Source organism: Lipotes vexillifer, unplaced genomic scaffold (assembly GCF_000442215.2).
Source record: "Lipotes vexillifer unplaced genomic scaffold, Lipotes_vexillifer_v1.1 scaffold663, whole genome shotgun sequence".
Classification (NCBI taxonomy): Eukaryota; Metazoa; Chordata; class Mammalia; order Artiodactyla; family Lipotidae; genus Lipotes; species Lipotes vexillifer.
Genome location: NW_006788963.1, coordinates 961325 through 975316, shown reverse-complemented (window position 1 = coordinate 975316; position 13992 = coordinate 961325). Strand labels below are relative to the sequence as shown.

Here is a 13992-nt window from a genome sequence, read left to right as displayed (position 1 = left end):
CCGTGAGGCGACTAAACCTGTGCACCACAACTACAGAGCCCACACACCCTGGAGCCTGCACGCCACAGCTAGAGAAGAGAAAAAAGGGAAAAATCCCCGCACGCCACAACTAGAGAGAAGTCCGCATGCCACACCGAAAGGTTCCGCATGCCTCAGCGAAGATCCCGTGTGCCTCAGTGAAGACCCGATGCAGCCAAAAAAATAAAGAAAGAAAGAAAGAATATAAAATGATAGTTGTGGAGATTTTCCCTGTTTGTTGAAAGAACATGGATCATTTTAACCCCTTTTATCTGATAAGCAGTCTTTCCTGAAAAAGTTTTATTGGAATGCACAAGTACCTTGAACTTGGCTTTGTTTTTTGAAAATAATGTGTTCATGTTTTCCACTGCCGTTTAGACAACTACTGAGCTGATTCATACCAGTGAAGAAAATGAATTTTTTGGTCGATTTGAGACTCTTACAGCTGAGTCAGCAGCTACCAAAGAAGAACTTGCCAGTTATAAAGAGAAGGCAGAAAAACTTCAAGAAGAGCTTTTGGTAAAATAAGTAACATAGCTCCAATTTCTACCTATCTTAATTTTATTTCAAAGTGTATATTCTCTTATCACAAACCCAGATCTATAACTTAACAGCTAGAAAAAAACTTTTGTAAATTTGATGAAAAGGTATATAATTTTGTTACTGTCATCTTTCTTCTTTGGTTTTCCTTGGAATCTTTTTTAGGGATGCTTTTAATCTCTAGTCTATTAATGAAAGAGGAGAAAGACATGTTAAAGAGTACTGTATATCCCCTGAGAACCAAAAGTAGAGGCTGATCAAATGATTTCACTTCTGTGGTAATCTGTGACTATACATATATGTGAATATAGATGAAAACTGTGAGTGTTTCTGAAATGTTTTTCCTGTTATTTTTAGGAAAATGAACATATTAGCGTGAATTACACTCTCCTCTCTACCCTAAATTCTACATGTGATATTTTTAACTGAATGTTCTACTGTTCTATTCATTATGTTTTAGGTAAAAGAAACAAATATGGCATTTCTCCAGAAAGATTTAAGCCAAGTTAGGGATCAACTCAAAAAGGCAGAAGAGAGATTATCCTACTTCTTAGAAAAAGAAGATAATACCAAGGTACAAGAAAACAGAAAGTTCTGCACGTTAGAGCCACTTCCTATAGAAGTGGGTAAAAGCTCTGCATCACATGGTACTCTCAAGGTCAACAGCAGCAGTCAGACTCCACAAATTCTTGTTAGAAATGCAGGAATCCAAATTGATTTACGGAGTGAATGTTCATCAGAGGAAGTCACTGAAGTAATTAATCAGTTTACTGAAAAAATTGAGCAGATGCAAGAACTACATGCTGCTGAGATTCTGGATATGGAATCCAGACATATTTCAGAAACTGAAACCTTAAAGAGAGATCACTATGTTGCTGTTCAGTTACTGACAGAGGAATGTGGTACCTTGAAGTCAGTGATACAGTGTCTGAGATCTAAAGAGGTATTTGGTTTTCATAATGTGTTTTTTCAACATTCTATGATTTTTTTCTCCAGAATTCTATGTTTTTAAAGAGACAAAGAAATTTGGGGCAATCTCTTCTTTATGATAAAATTACAATTTAAAATCTTTGCATTGTGTAGAGTCAAATAATAATGTTCCACAAAGCTCCTGTGCAGATTTAGAACCCAATGTTATCATTCCTTAATTTATTAATGTCTCATATTATTACGGTAATATCCATGAAGAAAAAAATTAAAGACTTACTGTAAGCCTTGGATATTTCATTTATTGTAAAAGGTGTGACATATTTGTTTTTTTCTTTTTTGACAGCATTACAAAAGAATAAAACTATTCATTGGATCCTGTTTTTATTAAAGCACAAAAATGTTATCTTCTTTTGTTTTTTTTTTCTGATTAGGGCTCCTCAGTTCCTGAATTAACACATTCTGATGCTTACCAAAGTAGAGAAATATGTTCCAGTGGTAAGTTATATAAATTTCTAGAATTTGTATAGTACTTGTTTAAAAAGAGTTTGTTTCTCTTTAATAGTCAATGGTTTTCTTTATTTTAGATTCTGGATCAGACTGGGGTCAGGGAATTTATCTTATACAAAGTCAGGGATTTGACACAGCATCAGAAGGCCGAGGCGAAGAAGGTGAAAGTTCAACAGATTCATTTCCAAAGAAAATAAAGGTACTAAAAGGCAGACATCTTTTAGTAAAACTTTCTATATTGAACATAGCAGTTTATTAGAAGTTAGTATAGAAGATCTATACTATAGTAAGATCTCTCGGCAGAGAGAATTGCATAGCTAGAAGGAACCTTGGGGCTCTAGTTTTATTTCTGCAGATAATAAAGTACAGTATATTTAATAGTTATTTGTATAAAGATTTTTTTTTAATTTCTATTCCTAATATTTTTGTTTGCCAAAATTATTAAAGCAGTCCCAAAGACTAGAATTTATCTCCTATATATTTCTTTTGGTCAAATTAGTGCCTAATAATTAAATCCAGGAAGAGCACATTAGGTAAATGTGGAGCTTAGAGATGAGAGCTACACAAAGTCATAGGCTGTCTTCTGGGATTGGCTTACCCCTCCATAGGAAGAAGGCATTTAGTAATGGTAGGCTGGTGTTTCCTTTCTGCAGTGGGTTTTCTAAATCAGTCTAACTGGGATAAAACTATGTTAAAATTTGTTTCTCTTTTCATGTCTGACTTTGCAGTCTTTGAAAAAATGTCCTAATTCTGGCTTTTGGGTTATGGTTTCTAGGGATTACTGAGAGCTGTCCATAATGAAGGCATGCAGGTGCTCTCTCTTACTGAGTCTCCCTGTAGTGACGGAGAAGACCATTCTGTTCAGCAAGCTTCAGAATCTTGGCTGGAAGAGAGAAGAGCTTACCTCAGTACAATCTCATCTCTTAAGGATTTGATTACCAAAATGCAAATGCAAAGGGAAGCCAAGGTACTCAAAGAATATTATGCATCTAAAGAGCTTTATATGATTTTTATCAATAATAAGTCACTTTAAAAAATAAATTGTTGTCTTTTATGATGTATTTTCACATGAATTTCTATATACTGTTTAAATACCCCAAGTTGCACACTTGAAAATAAATCTGTATCCTCTTAGGCTTCTAATACTGATTTTGGTTAGTAGACAGGTATCATTTTTAGAACAGTTCTTAAACATGCTTATTTGAAAACTAACTTTTGTTTTTTATAGGTTTATGATAGTTCTCAATCTCACGAGAGCTCCTCTGACTGGCGAGGTGAACTTCTGCTTGCTCTTCAGCAGGTTTTCTTAAAGGAGCACGGTGTTTTACTAGCTGCATTTCAGACTGAGCTGACAGCTCTAGGTACTAGAGATGCAGTTGAATTATTAAACTGTTTGGAACAGAGAATACAAGAACAGGTATCAAAATGAAGCTTTAAATCAAACTTTAAAACAAAGAATGCTTTTTAATAGTAATGAGAAAATGAGCTATTGATTAGTTTTACAGTAAGTCTGAAGGTTAAAATTTTAACAGGAACCACTAAGAATATTTAGGAGAAAAATTATTACCTTAAATGTTTTGTCTTATGTTAGAAAATAAGCAAGACTAAAAATTAATGAGCTAATCATCCAACTTGGGAAGTTAAAAAAAGAGTAACAAAATAAGTCCAAAGAAAATAGAAGGAATAAAATACCATCAGTTCTCATTATTTGCAGTAGTTAGATTCTGTAAAGCTGCTGTGAATGTTGAGCTATTGCCACCAGGGGAAATAAGATGGGGGGGTGGGGGTAGGCTTCTGTGAGCACCTGGTGATGACATTTTTGTCAACCAGTCAATACAGAATCTTGTTTTATGTGTGTTTCTGTTTAAAGACACCCTATTTACTATGTATTGTTGACTCATTAACATTGAACTCATGGCCAACAGCATTATAACTTAAACCTAAACAAAGATTTTCTAACACATGCATTTTCTCTGTAATGTATCTTTCAGCCTTCTTATGCTTAGGCATACTAGATAGTACTTCATATCTATGCTTGGGGACCATTTTAAACAGCAAAATCAATAAAAAGCACAGAAGTATCAAAAATACAGCACTAAGTAGATAGCAAACAGGACACTTGTTTATAGTATAAGAGATGAAAGAAGACGGCAGAGTGTCACTTTGTTCGACTTCAGCTAGGAACATGCACATGTGGCAATTTAAATTTTTTGCTGTTGTGTGCACATGTAGGAGAGTAAACGTAAGAGCACCGCAAGTATTGAATTAAGGGTTACAGATAAATTTTAATGAGTAGGCAAATTCTTAAATATGTAATTCACAAATAATGAGGCTCAACTGTAATAAGGAAAAAAGAAATTAGTGAAATGCATACACTTGTACAGTAGAGAACATAAACACGTTTGAAAGTTGATTCTTTGAAAGGTTAATAAAATAGAAACTTCTGGAGAATAGGTTAAGGAAAATGATAAAGCACACTTTTTTAAAAATTAGGAATAAAAACGATTATAACTAAAGATATGGCTGAGATATAAAAGTAATAGAATACTATGAATAATTATACATCAATTCAAAAACTTTGGTGAAGTGGGCAGATATTTGCTTATGAAAGCTCATTCAGATCCAGCATTCCACTCCTGGGTATATATCCAAAAAAAAAAAACAAAAACACTAATTCAGAAAGATACATGCACTCCAAAGTTCATAGCAGCATTATTTACAGTTACCAAGATATGGAAGCAGCCTAAATGTCCATCAACAAATGAATAAAGGTGTGTGTGTGTGTGTGTATATCTATGCTCCCATTGTAAGATGATTGGAGAAACGCCCTGTCTTTTTATTAGAAAGCTAGTATAACCCTGTTACCAAAATCAGACAAAGATAATACAGGAAAGAAACTTTATGGGCCTATTTTATTCATGAACATAGATGCAGAAATCCTAAACAAAATATTAACAAGCCAAATCCACCAATGCATATTTTTTAGAGACACAATCACCGTATACTTATCCAGGGATGCAAAGGTAGCATACCATTAAGAAAAATTCATGTGACTCATCACTTTAACAAATTATAGGGTAGAAAACCCCAGTGATCGTCTCAAGAGATACAGTGAACAAATGAATGAATGTATTTCATATTTTAAAACACCTTAAAACAAATAACAAACTAAAAATAAAAAGGAATTTCATGAACTATATAACAGGTATATCTTGCAAAAACTACAGCAAGCATCATATCTGATAGTTAAATGTTAAAAACATTCCTTAACAAAGGGTTAAGTAGTTTGCTCAACCTTGTCCTAAAGATCTAGCTAGAAAAGAAAAGCAAGAGAAATTAAATAAGGGTAGGAATAGGGAAGACCCCTCATCCACTTACATAGAAAACCAAAGAGAATCTACACATGTAGATTTTTTAAATCGATAGGAAAGTTTGGTTATGTTGTTGGATGTAAGATCAAGATGTAAAAATCTTATTTCTCAACAACAAACAAAATGTAATTTTATGTATGTATTTACTTTTGGCCACGCCACACGACATATGGGATCGTAGTTCCCGGACCAGGGATCAAACCCACACCCCCTGCAATGGAAGTGTGGAGTCTTAACTGTTGGACCACCAGATAAGTCCAAAATTTAATTTTAAAAATAATTATTTACAGTGGCATTAAATGGACAAATTCCTAAAAGTATACAAACTACTAAAACTAAGTCATGAAAAAATAGAAAATCTGAATGTATAACAAAGAGTTAAATTAGTAATTTTAAAACTTGTCACAAAGTAAAGTTCAATATCATATGACTTCACTAGTGAATCCTACCAAATGTTGAAAGAAGAATTAATACCAGTTCTTCACAAACTCTTGCAAAATAAAGAAGGGAACACTTCCCAGCTCATTTTATGAGGACAATATTGTGCTGATTCTAAAGCCAGACAGAAATACCACAAGAAAATAAATCTACAGACCAAATATCTAATGAGAATAAAACAACCAGTGGAAAAATGGACAAGTGACATAGATATGCGCTCATGGAAGAAATATAGAGTATCCAATAAATATATGCAAAGATGCTCAAATAAAATGTGCTATATAATTCATACTATGGAATACTATATAACATTGAAAATGAGTGTGAATTAGAGCTATATGTGTCAGGCAGGATGGTTCACTAACATGTTCAGTGAAAAAGGCAAAGTTAAACAAAAATGAATACAGTATGATGCCATTTATATAAAGTTTTAAAACAACTGTATATTTTTTAGGATATGTGTGTGTGTGTACAGAGTACATGAAAATAACACCAGACTTAGAATTTGGTTATTTCTTGAGCAGATGGTGCAGAGGAGGATGTATTCAGGGAGTTGTACACAGGAGACTTCAGCTGTATAAGGGCTGTTTCTTAGGCTAAGTGCATGGGTGTTTATTATATTATTCATCATGTTTTATTGTGTGTTTAAAGAATTTTGAAATAAATGTGGAAACTATTATCTAAAAAGTAGATCCCAATGAGCAGGAAGAGAACATTAGTAACATCTTCCCAAAATTTTAGCATGTCATTCTTCAGACTTCCTGGTTGTTAATTTTATTGTCTTTACAACTCTCTTGATTTTTTTTTTCCCAGGGTATTGAATATCGAGCAGCCATGGAATGCCTCCAGAAAGCAGATAGAAGGAGTTTGTTAGCTGAAATTCAAGCGCTGCATGCTCAGATGAATGGTAAGAAAATGACTCTGAAAAGAGAACAAGAGAATGATCAACCAAGCCAAGGTATGCTATATGACAGGCTCATGTGGTGACACAAATAGGTGAAACGATTTCACTTTATTATTATTCAGTTAAAACACATTTCTTCTTAGTCACATTTTCTTCTCATTCTCACATCAGGAAGTTAATCTACATTAATTACTCTAGGGAATTAAAGGGGTGTCCAATTTGTTTTAAGAGATACGTATGTGTGTTCGTGTTTGTGTGTGTGTGTGTCTATATATATGTGTATACACACATATATATAATATTTTTTAATTTTTTTTTAGAGTTGAAAAATATTTGTTTACATTAGGGTTCTCTGACCAGGCAAAAACATCTTCTCAGCTTTGGGAATGAAATAAAAAATGCTCAGTTATGCTGTGCCATCTAAGCTTATTGCTGCATCTTAAAAGCAGCACTTCTTGAATTTGGGAAGAGGAGGTAGTAGTGGAGGTAAGGGGGTTATTGCTCAGTCGCAAGAGAAAAAATGCTGTGTGCACCAGACAGGCTGGTAAGGACATGCTTTAAAATATCAAAGGACTTTGCTTTTATCTCCTGTAGAGGGTGAAATTGGCTTTAGTTAGCTATGTGTGGAGAGAGAATGATGGTGAACTCTTACAGAATACTTTAATCCAACAGACAGCAATTTTCTGACATATAAACAGATACATTTAATTTAAAATGAATAAGCATTGCCTTGATCAGGTTGTTTCGCCCATTAAGTTCATTATCTTTCTTTGTTTTGAAGCTCTATGTGAGGATAACCCAAAAGAAAAAGAAATTCTCAATGGAAGTAACGATTTCTTTTTAATACCTTTTTTGTGTGTGCGAACTGTTAACATACATACAAAAAAGTGCAAAATGCAAAAATATACAGTATAAAAACTATTAAATGAATATCTGTGGAAACCTCATCCATGTCAAGTATTCCAGAATTCCCCTTCTGCTACTCTGTAGTAATATAGAACACATCTTCCTCTGTGGTACCCTTGAGGTAACCATTGTCCTGATTTTTTAACTGCCTATTTATATATTCCTAAAAAAGGTTTTTCTTGCTCTTGAACTTTATCACTCTGTATATATTTGCGTCTTGTCTCTCACCTCTCTGTAACATTCTTCTAAGTTACCACATTTATCTCTAGTTTATTCATTTTTGTTACTGTATAGAATTCCCTTGTGTGAATATTTCACAATTTATATATCCATTCTGCGGTTGAACATTTAAGTTGTTTCTACTTTTTAGCTATTAAATTCAGTCTCTTCTACACATTGTTATGCCATGTTTCTGATGCATACATGCATGAGTCTTCTGGATACATACCCAGGAGTAGAATTGCTAGATCATAGAGTACATATCATCAAATTTATTAAACAATGCCAGACTGTTTTCCAAAGTGGTCATAACAATTTGTGCACTTTCTAGCAGTACATGAAAGTTCTGTTGCTTCACATTTTGGCCAAAAGTTGATATTGTCAGCCTTTCGTTGCCAATCTGGTGGGTATGTGGTGGATTGTTGTTGTGGTTTTAATTTACATTTCTCTAATAACTGAATTGGCTTATTTGTGGTATGATTATTGGCTAGCTGGATTTTTGCTTTTGTGGTGTGCTTGTTCAAATCTTTTCACTTTTCAATAGAGGAATCTTAAATTGAGCTTCAGCTGGAAATTATTAGAGATTAAAGTGAAATTTTTCATCATACCTAGTGAAGACACATACATGTCTTTGTCTTCATTTCTGTTTAATATAAAGGTAGAAACACCTATACTTTTGCCAGTTTTGAAAGTTATACCAGTCTCACATTTGTCATTGAAAAGCTGAAGAATTTAAATATCTTTAAATATTTTAGAGAAAACAGGTATAATGAGGTTACAAATTAAATATATCCCTTATATTTAGACATAGGATTAATTGCAGATTATTTTTGGAGAATTTATTAGTATTTTACTTAACTAAATAGGACCCTGATGAAAGCTTAGTTAGTGTCACATAGATACATATTTGTAAATGTAAATCCTTAGACTCTACTCTCTAAGAAATAGTTTTAAAAGCCTCACTTAGCATGAATACTCTAAAGCCAATGTAATTCCTATCTCCTGACATCAGTAATCTGAATTGTAATAGGAAGTAATGAACTTTGATAAAATTTATTAAGTTAAAAATACACTTAGGGTAGAATAGAGAAACAGAAGAACAGAGTAAAAATCACCCCTGGAATCTCCTAAATCCTAAACTAATGACTATTAAAACCCAGGAAATATGTCTCCAGACACATTTCATTGTGCATATGTACATAAGTTTATATTTTTTATAAAAATGGATCCTGATGTATATATTTCATTACATTTTTTTCATTTATTATCCTTAGGGATTTAAATATTTCACTTTGTTTTCATTGTGACAGACATGTAGCAAGGGTTCGGTATGTTTTTAAAGAAAAATCCGTGATCCAAATTGGCGTTTGGACTTCCCACTTTTGTTATAATGAAATTCCTAGGGACCGTCTGCGAAGGAGGGCTGAACAAAACAAGCAAGCAGTGCTAATCATTGTAGTCAGAGTTACGGGGTGACTCCTGCAAGTACTTCGGCTATCAAAAACCATTGGAATTTTTTAGTGTGAGCTATCAAAATTCTGAATGAACAAATATAAGTTCCTATTTATAGTATTATGTGAACACCTCAAGTTTTTTTTTTTATTTCAAGTCTCGTATCCAGTAATGAATTGTTAAGTTTTTATCATCCTTATATATTTATACAGAGTTCTGAAATCTTGACAATATAGCACTATGAGGAAAATATGCATATGCATGTATTTATATAAATAGCTAACTTTGGGGGCTGTAATCTTTTCACATTTACTTTATAGTAATCTCTTAAATAACAAGTCAGTTATTATCAACAAAATATAAGCCAAATACGAGTTGCTAGATCATATTTTAAATATTAATAATTTTTCATTTAGAACTCTTGGAATGTAATATGCAGCAGAAGCAGTCTCAAATGCTGGAGATGCAAGTGGAGCTCAGCAGTGTGAAAGACAGAGCAACAGAACTTCAGGAACAGCTGAGTTCTGAGAAAATGGTGGTTGCTGAACTGAAAAGTGAACTTGCACAAGCTAAACTGGAACTAGAAACAACACTCAAGGCACAGCATAAACACCTAAAGGAATTAGAGGCATTCAGGTGTGCTAGGCTTCCTAATTATAAACCTGTATTAGTGAAGGACTGGGAGTAATTTTGTCACAGACATTGTGCAGATCTTACAAAAATGTAACATTGTATATAATATTTAAATAACATAAAACTGTTACTTATAGGAAAAAGTACAGTGGAAAGGAAGCACCCAAAATTTTTCCAAATGATAAACTCATGATTAGGTGTTTTGGCATATTCTCTACGTGGCTTCAGTTCTGTTTGAGACTTGTTGTTGTATAAGATACATAAATTTGACCTCATTTTACCACCAAGTAATTTGTAGTGATATTTATGATCCCAATGGAATTCATGGTTTAGTTAGCTAAAATATGCAAAATTTTTTGAAGATAATGCTTGTAAAAAGGATAAATTTGTTGGTGTAAATACTGAGATAGTCTGCTTGCCAAGGACACATTACAATTATAGTCATTATTTTGAACTTTTTCACACACAAACAGTGGTTCTTATGGTCAGCAGAAGTTAAAGGAAATTTTTATTCATATTATTTTGTAACAATAAATTGTTTACAGGGGTAAATAATAACTAATAGATATATTACTAGAAACAGTTAACTTGACTGAACCACAGTCAAAAAATCTTTAATCTTTACATGGTTTATATTTTCCTATTAGCGGGTTTATATTTTCCTATTAGTGAGTTTATTTTTTATTATTATTATTTTTTAATTAATTTATTTATTTTTGGCTGCTTTGGGTCTTTGTTGCTGCACACAGGCTTTCTCTAGTTGCGGCGAGTGGGGGCTACTTTTCCTTGTGGTGTGCAGGCTTCTCATTGCAGTGGCTTCTCTTGTTGTGGAGCATGGGCTCTAGGCACATGGGCTTCAGTAGTTGTGGCACGTGAGCTCAGTTGTGGCTCACGGGCTCTAGAGCGCAGGCTCAGTAGTTGTGGCGCATGGGCTTAGTTGCTTCGCGGCATGTGGGATCTTCCCGGACCAGGGATCAAACCCATGTCCCCTGCATTGGCAGGAGGATTCTTAACCACTGAGTCACCAGGGAAGCTCCACCTAGTTTATAATATGCCGCCACTTTTCAGTGGAAGCTGTTCTCTGTCAATAATATACTTGGTCAAAGTAGTTTTATGAAAATTCATTTGTCTCTGTGATTTAGGTTGGAAGTTAAAGATAAAACGGATGAAGTACATTTGCTTAATGACACATTAGCAAGTGAACAGAAAAAGTCCAGAGAGCTCCAGTGGGCTTTGGAGAAAGAGAAAGCCAAGCTGGGACGCAGTGAAGAGCGGGATAAAGAAGAACTTGAGGTATTGTTATCTTTGTCTTTAAATATCTGTGAAAAAATCCACAGTGATAGAAGAGAGACATTCCTCTTCCTATAATGTTGACCTTAGACTCATTATTAGGTATAATAAGTCGTTCACTATATGTTGACTATTATAATGTTATCTAAAGTATTGTCAGGAATTGCTAATGGTATGATCTTTTTTGTTTTGCTGCATCCAAGGATGCATAGAGACTGTTCTGCTACAGCATGTGTTTTAGGAATTTGAATTAGTGCATATATAATTTGATAAATACGGCAGTTGTGTCTTTTTAACGTAGAAGTAGCTTAGGTTCCTGTTTTCTCCTAGGGAAGGAGAACGGCGATACTTTTCTGGCAGCAGGAGCCCTTGCTACTATATTTTAAGATGCTGGGCTCTCTCCCAGAGAGGCACACCCGAGCCTTGCACAGCTCACAGCTCAAAGCAGGTTGTACTGCAGGCAGTGCCACTTTAACAGTTCCCCCTGGCTCGGAGCTCTTCTTCTATCCATATAATCCTGGTACTCACTAGCTCTGTGCTAAAAAACTGTGTAGCCAGAATCCAGATTTTCTGCCCTGTTACTTTTTTGGGTTTTTTGTTTGTTTTTTTTTAATGTCCACCATGGATGGTAGCCTCCAGGCACAGTGAGCTTTCTACCTAGCAAGGACATGTTATTTCCTCAGGTATTGATTACTATTTTTTTTAATCATTACAGATTTTTATAGGTTTTGAGTAGTTTGTCCCTAACCCTGCTCTCCTCATAAGCCCTATTATTTTTAGTTATGTGGTAGGGTATTGGAAAATTCAAGGGTTTTCAGGAACTCCCATCACATTATTTCAGAAATACTTTTATTTTCTTTTTTTTAAAAACTTTATTTATTTTATTTTGTTTTTATTTTTGGCTGCATTGGGTCTTCGTTGCTGTGCGTGGGTTTTCTCTAGTTGCGGGGAGTGGGGGTTACTCTTCGTTGCGGTGCCTGGGCTTCTCATTGTAGTGGCCTCTCTTGTTGCGGAGCACGGGCTCTAGGTGCACAGGCTCAGTAGCTGTGACTCGTGGGCTCTAGAGTGCAGGCTCAGTAGTTGTGGCGCACGGGCCTAGTTGCTCCGCGGCATGTGGGATCTTCCGGGACCAGGGCTCAAACTCGTGTCCCCTGCATTGGCAGACAGATTCTTAACCACTGCGCCACCATGGAAGCCCAGAAATACTTTCATTTTTAAAGGTTATTAATCCTAGAAGAAATGTACTCTGCTTCATATTTCTTAACCAGATATGATTAATGTTGGGAGAGAAAGTATTACGTAGCTTAGCTCTATTTTGTTGATATTCTTTGATGAAAATCAACTGGCTGTCCAAATAATTACACTCTAACCACTGAAAATACAAGTTAGTAAATTGGATAATCAGTTCTTTTACCAGATACTATCAACTTAGTATTAATAAAGGCACAATTGTATACTTAATATTATTGAAAGTATTCTCCATAATATTAACATAAATTCTTAAATTCAACTTTCTCCTACAAGGATCTGAAATTTTCACTTGAGGGTCAGAAACAAAGGAATATTCAGCTAAATCAACTTTTGGAACAACAGAAACAACAGCTAAATGAATCACAGCAGAAAATAGAATCACAAAGAGTGCTACATGATGCCCAGTTATCCGAAGAACGAGGTCGAAACTTGGAGCTTCAAGTACTTCTTGAATCTGAGAAAGTTCGAATTCGGGAAATGAGCAGTACCCTGGATAGGGAACGGGAATTACATGCACAACTACAGAGCAGTGATGATAGTGGGCAGTCTCGGCCATCCTTACCCTCTGAGGACCTCCTTAAAGAGCTTCAGAAACAGCTAGAGGAGAAACACAGTCGCATAGTAGAATTGTTAAATGAGACTGAGAAATATAAACTGGATTCTTTGCAAACAAGACAGCAAATGGAAAAGGATAGGCAGGTTCACAGGAAGACGTTGCAGACAGAACAAGAGGCCAACACTGAGGGACAGAAAAAAATGTATGAGCTTCAATCCAAAGTGGAAGATCTTCAGCGCCAACTGGAAGAGAAAAGGCAACAAGTTTATAAGTTAGACCTTGAAGGAAAACGACTGCAAGGAATTATGCAGGAATTCCAAAAGCAGGAACGAGAACGAGAAGAAAAACGAGAAGGTAGAAGAATTCTGTATCAGAATCTTAATGAGGTAAATTGACATTTTGTTTTAAAATATTTTTTAAAACAATACTGTAGCCGTGTGATCATATAATTTTGGTATTGGATTAAATTATTTAAATAGCTATGTACAAATCATTTAAAAATGAAATCTATAGAAGTTTATTTGGAATAAAAACAATAATTGTATTCCCCTAAGAAAGAATGTGATGTGCTATTTATTTTATAATGATTGCTCTTTTTCTGTCCAAAATTGCCAGCCAACCACTTGGAGTTTAACCAATGATCGAACCAGAAATTGGGTGCTTCAACAGAAAATAGGAGAGACAAAGGAATCAACCTATCCTAAAATGATTGAAATGAATGGAGGAGGAGCTGGCTATAATCATGAATTAGAAATGATCAGACAAAAACTTCAACGTGTGGCTTCAAAACTACAGCATCTAGCCCAGAAAGCCTCCAATAGGTTAGAATTTTCTGCCTGACCTTTGGAAATGGCATTCTTAGAAAAGCTGGACAGAATCTGTCCCTCACTCTTAGCTAGCCAGGGGTGGGAAATTCAAATTTTAAAGTTAATTCATGTTTATATTAGGAGGTGATATTCTTTAACAAAACTCATATA

General features: G+C 34.7%; 1 protein-coding gene across 1 annotated transcript in view; it reads left to right on the top strand.

Moving 5' to 3' along the window:
• The window catches only part of AKAP9 (A-kinase anchoring protein 9), a 151628-nt gene that overhangs the window by 127695 nt on the left and 9941 nt on the right, over positions 1-13992 (top strand). Inside the window, exons 32-42 of the mRNA XM_007461897.1 lie at positions 397-537; positions 1019-1501; positions 1920-1983; positions 2073-2194; positions 2771-2962; positions 3224-3412; positions 6618-6762; positions 9702-9921; positions 11061-11211; positions 12733-13401; positions 13631-13836. Coding sequence (XP_007461959.1) covers positions 397-537; positions 1019-1501; positions 1920-1983; positions 2073-2194; positions 2771-2962; positions 3224-3412; positions 6618-6762; positions 9702-9921; positions 11061-11211; positions 12733-13401; positions 13631-13836 — 2582 coding nt within the window. The remainder of the gene's footprint in view (positions 1-396; positions 538-1018; positions 1502-1919; positions 1984-2072; positions 2195-2770; positions 2963-3223; positions 3413-6617; positions 6763-9701; positions 9922-11060; positions 11212-12732; positions 13402-13630; positions 13837-13992) is intronic.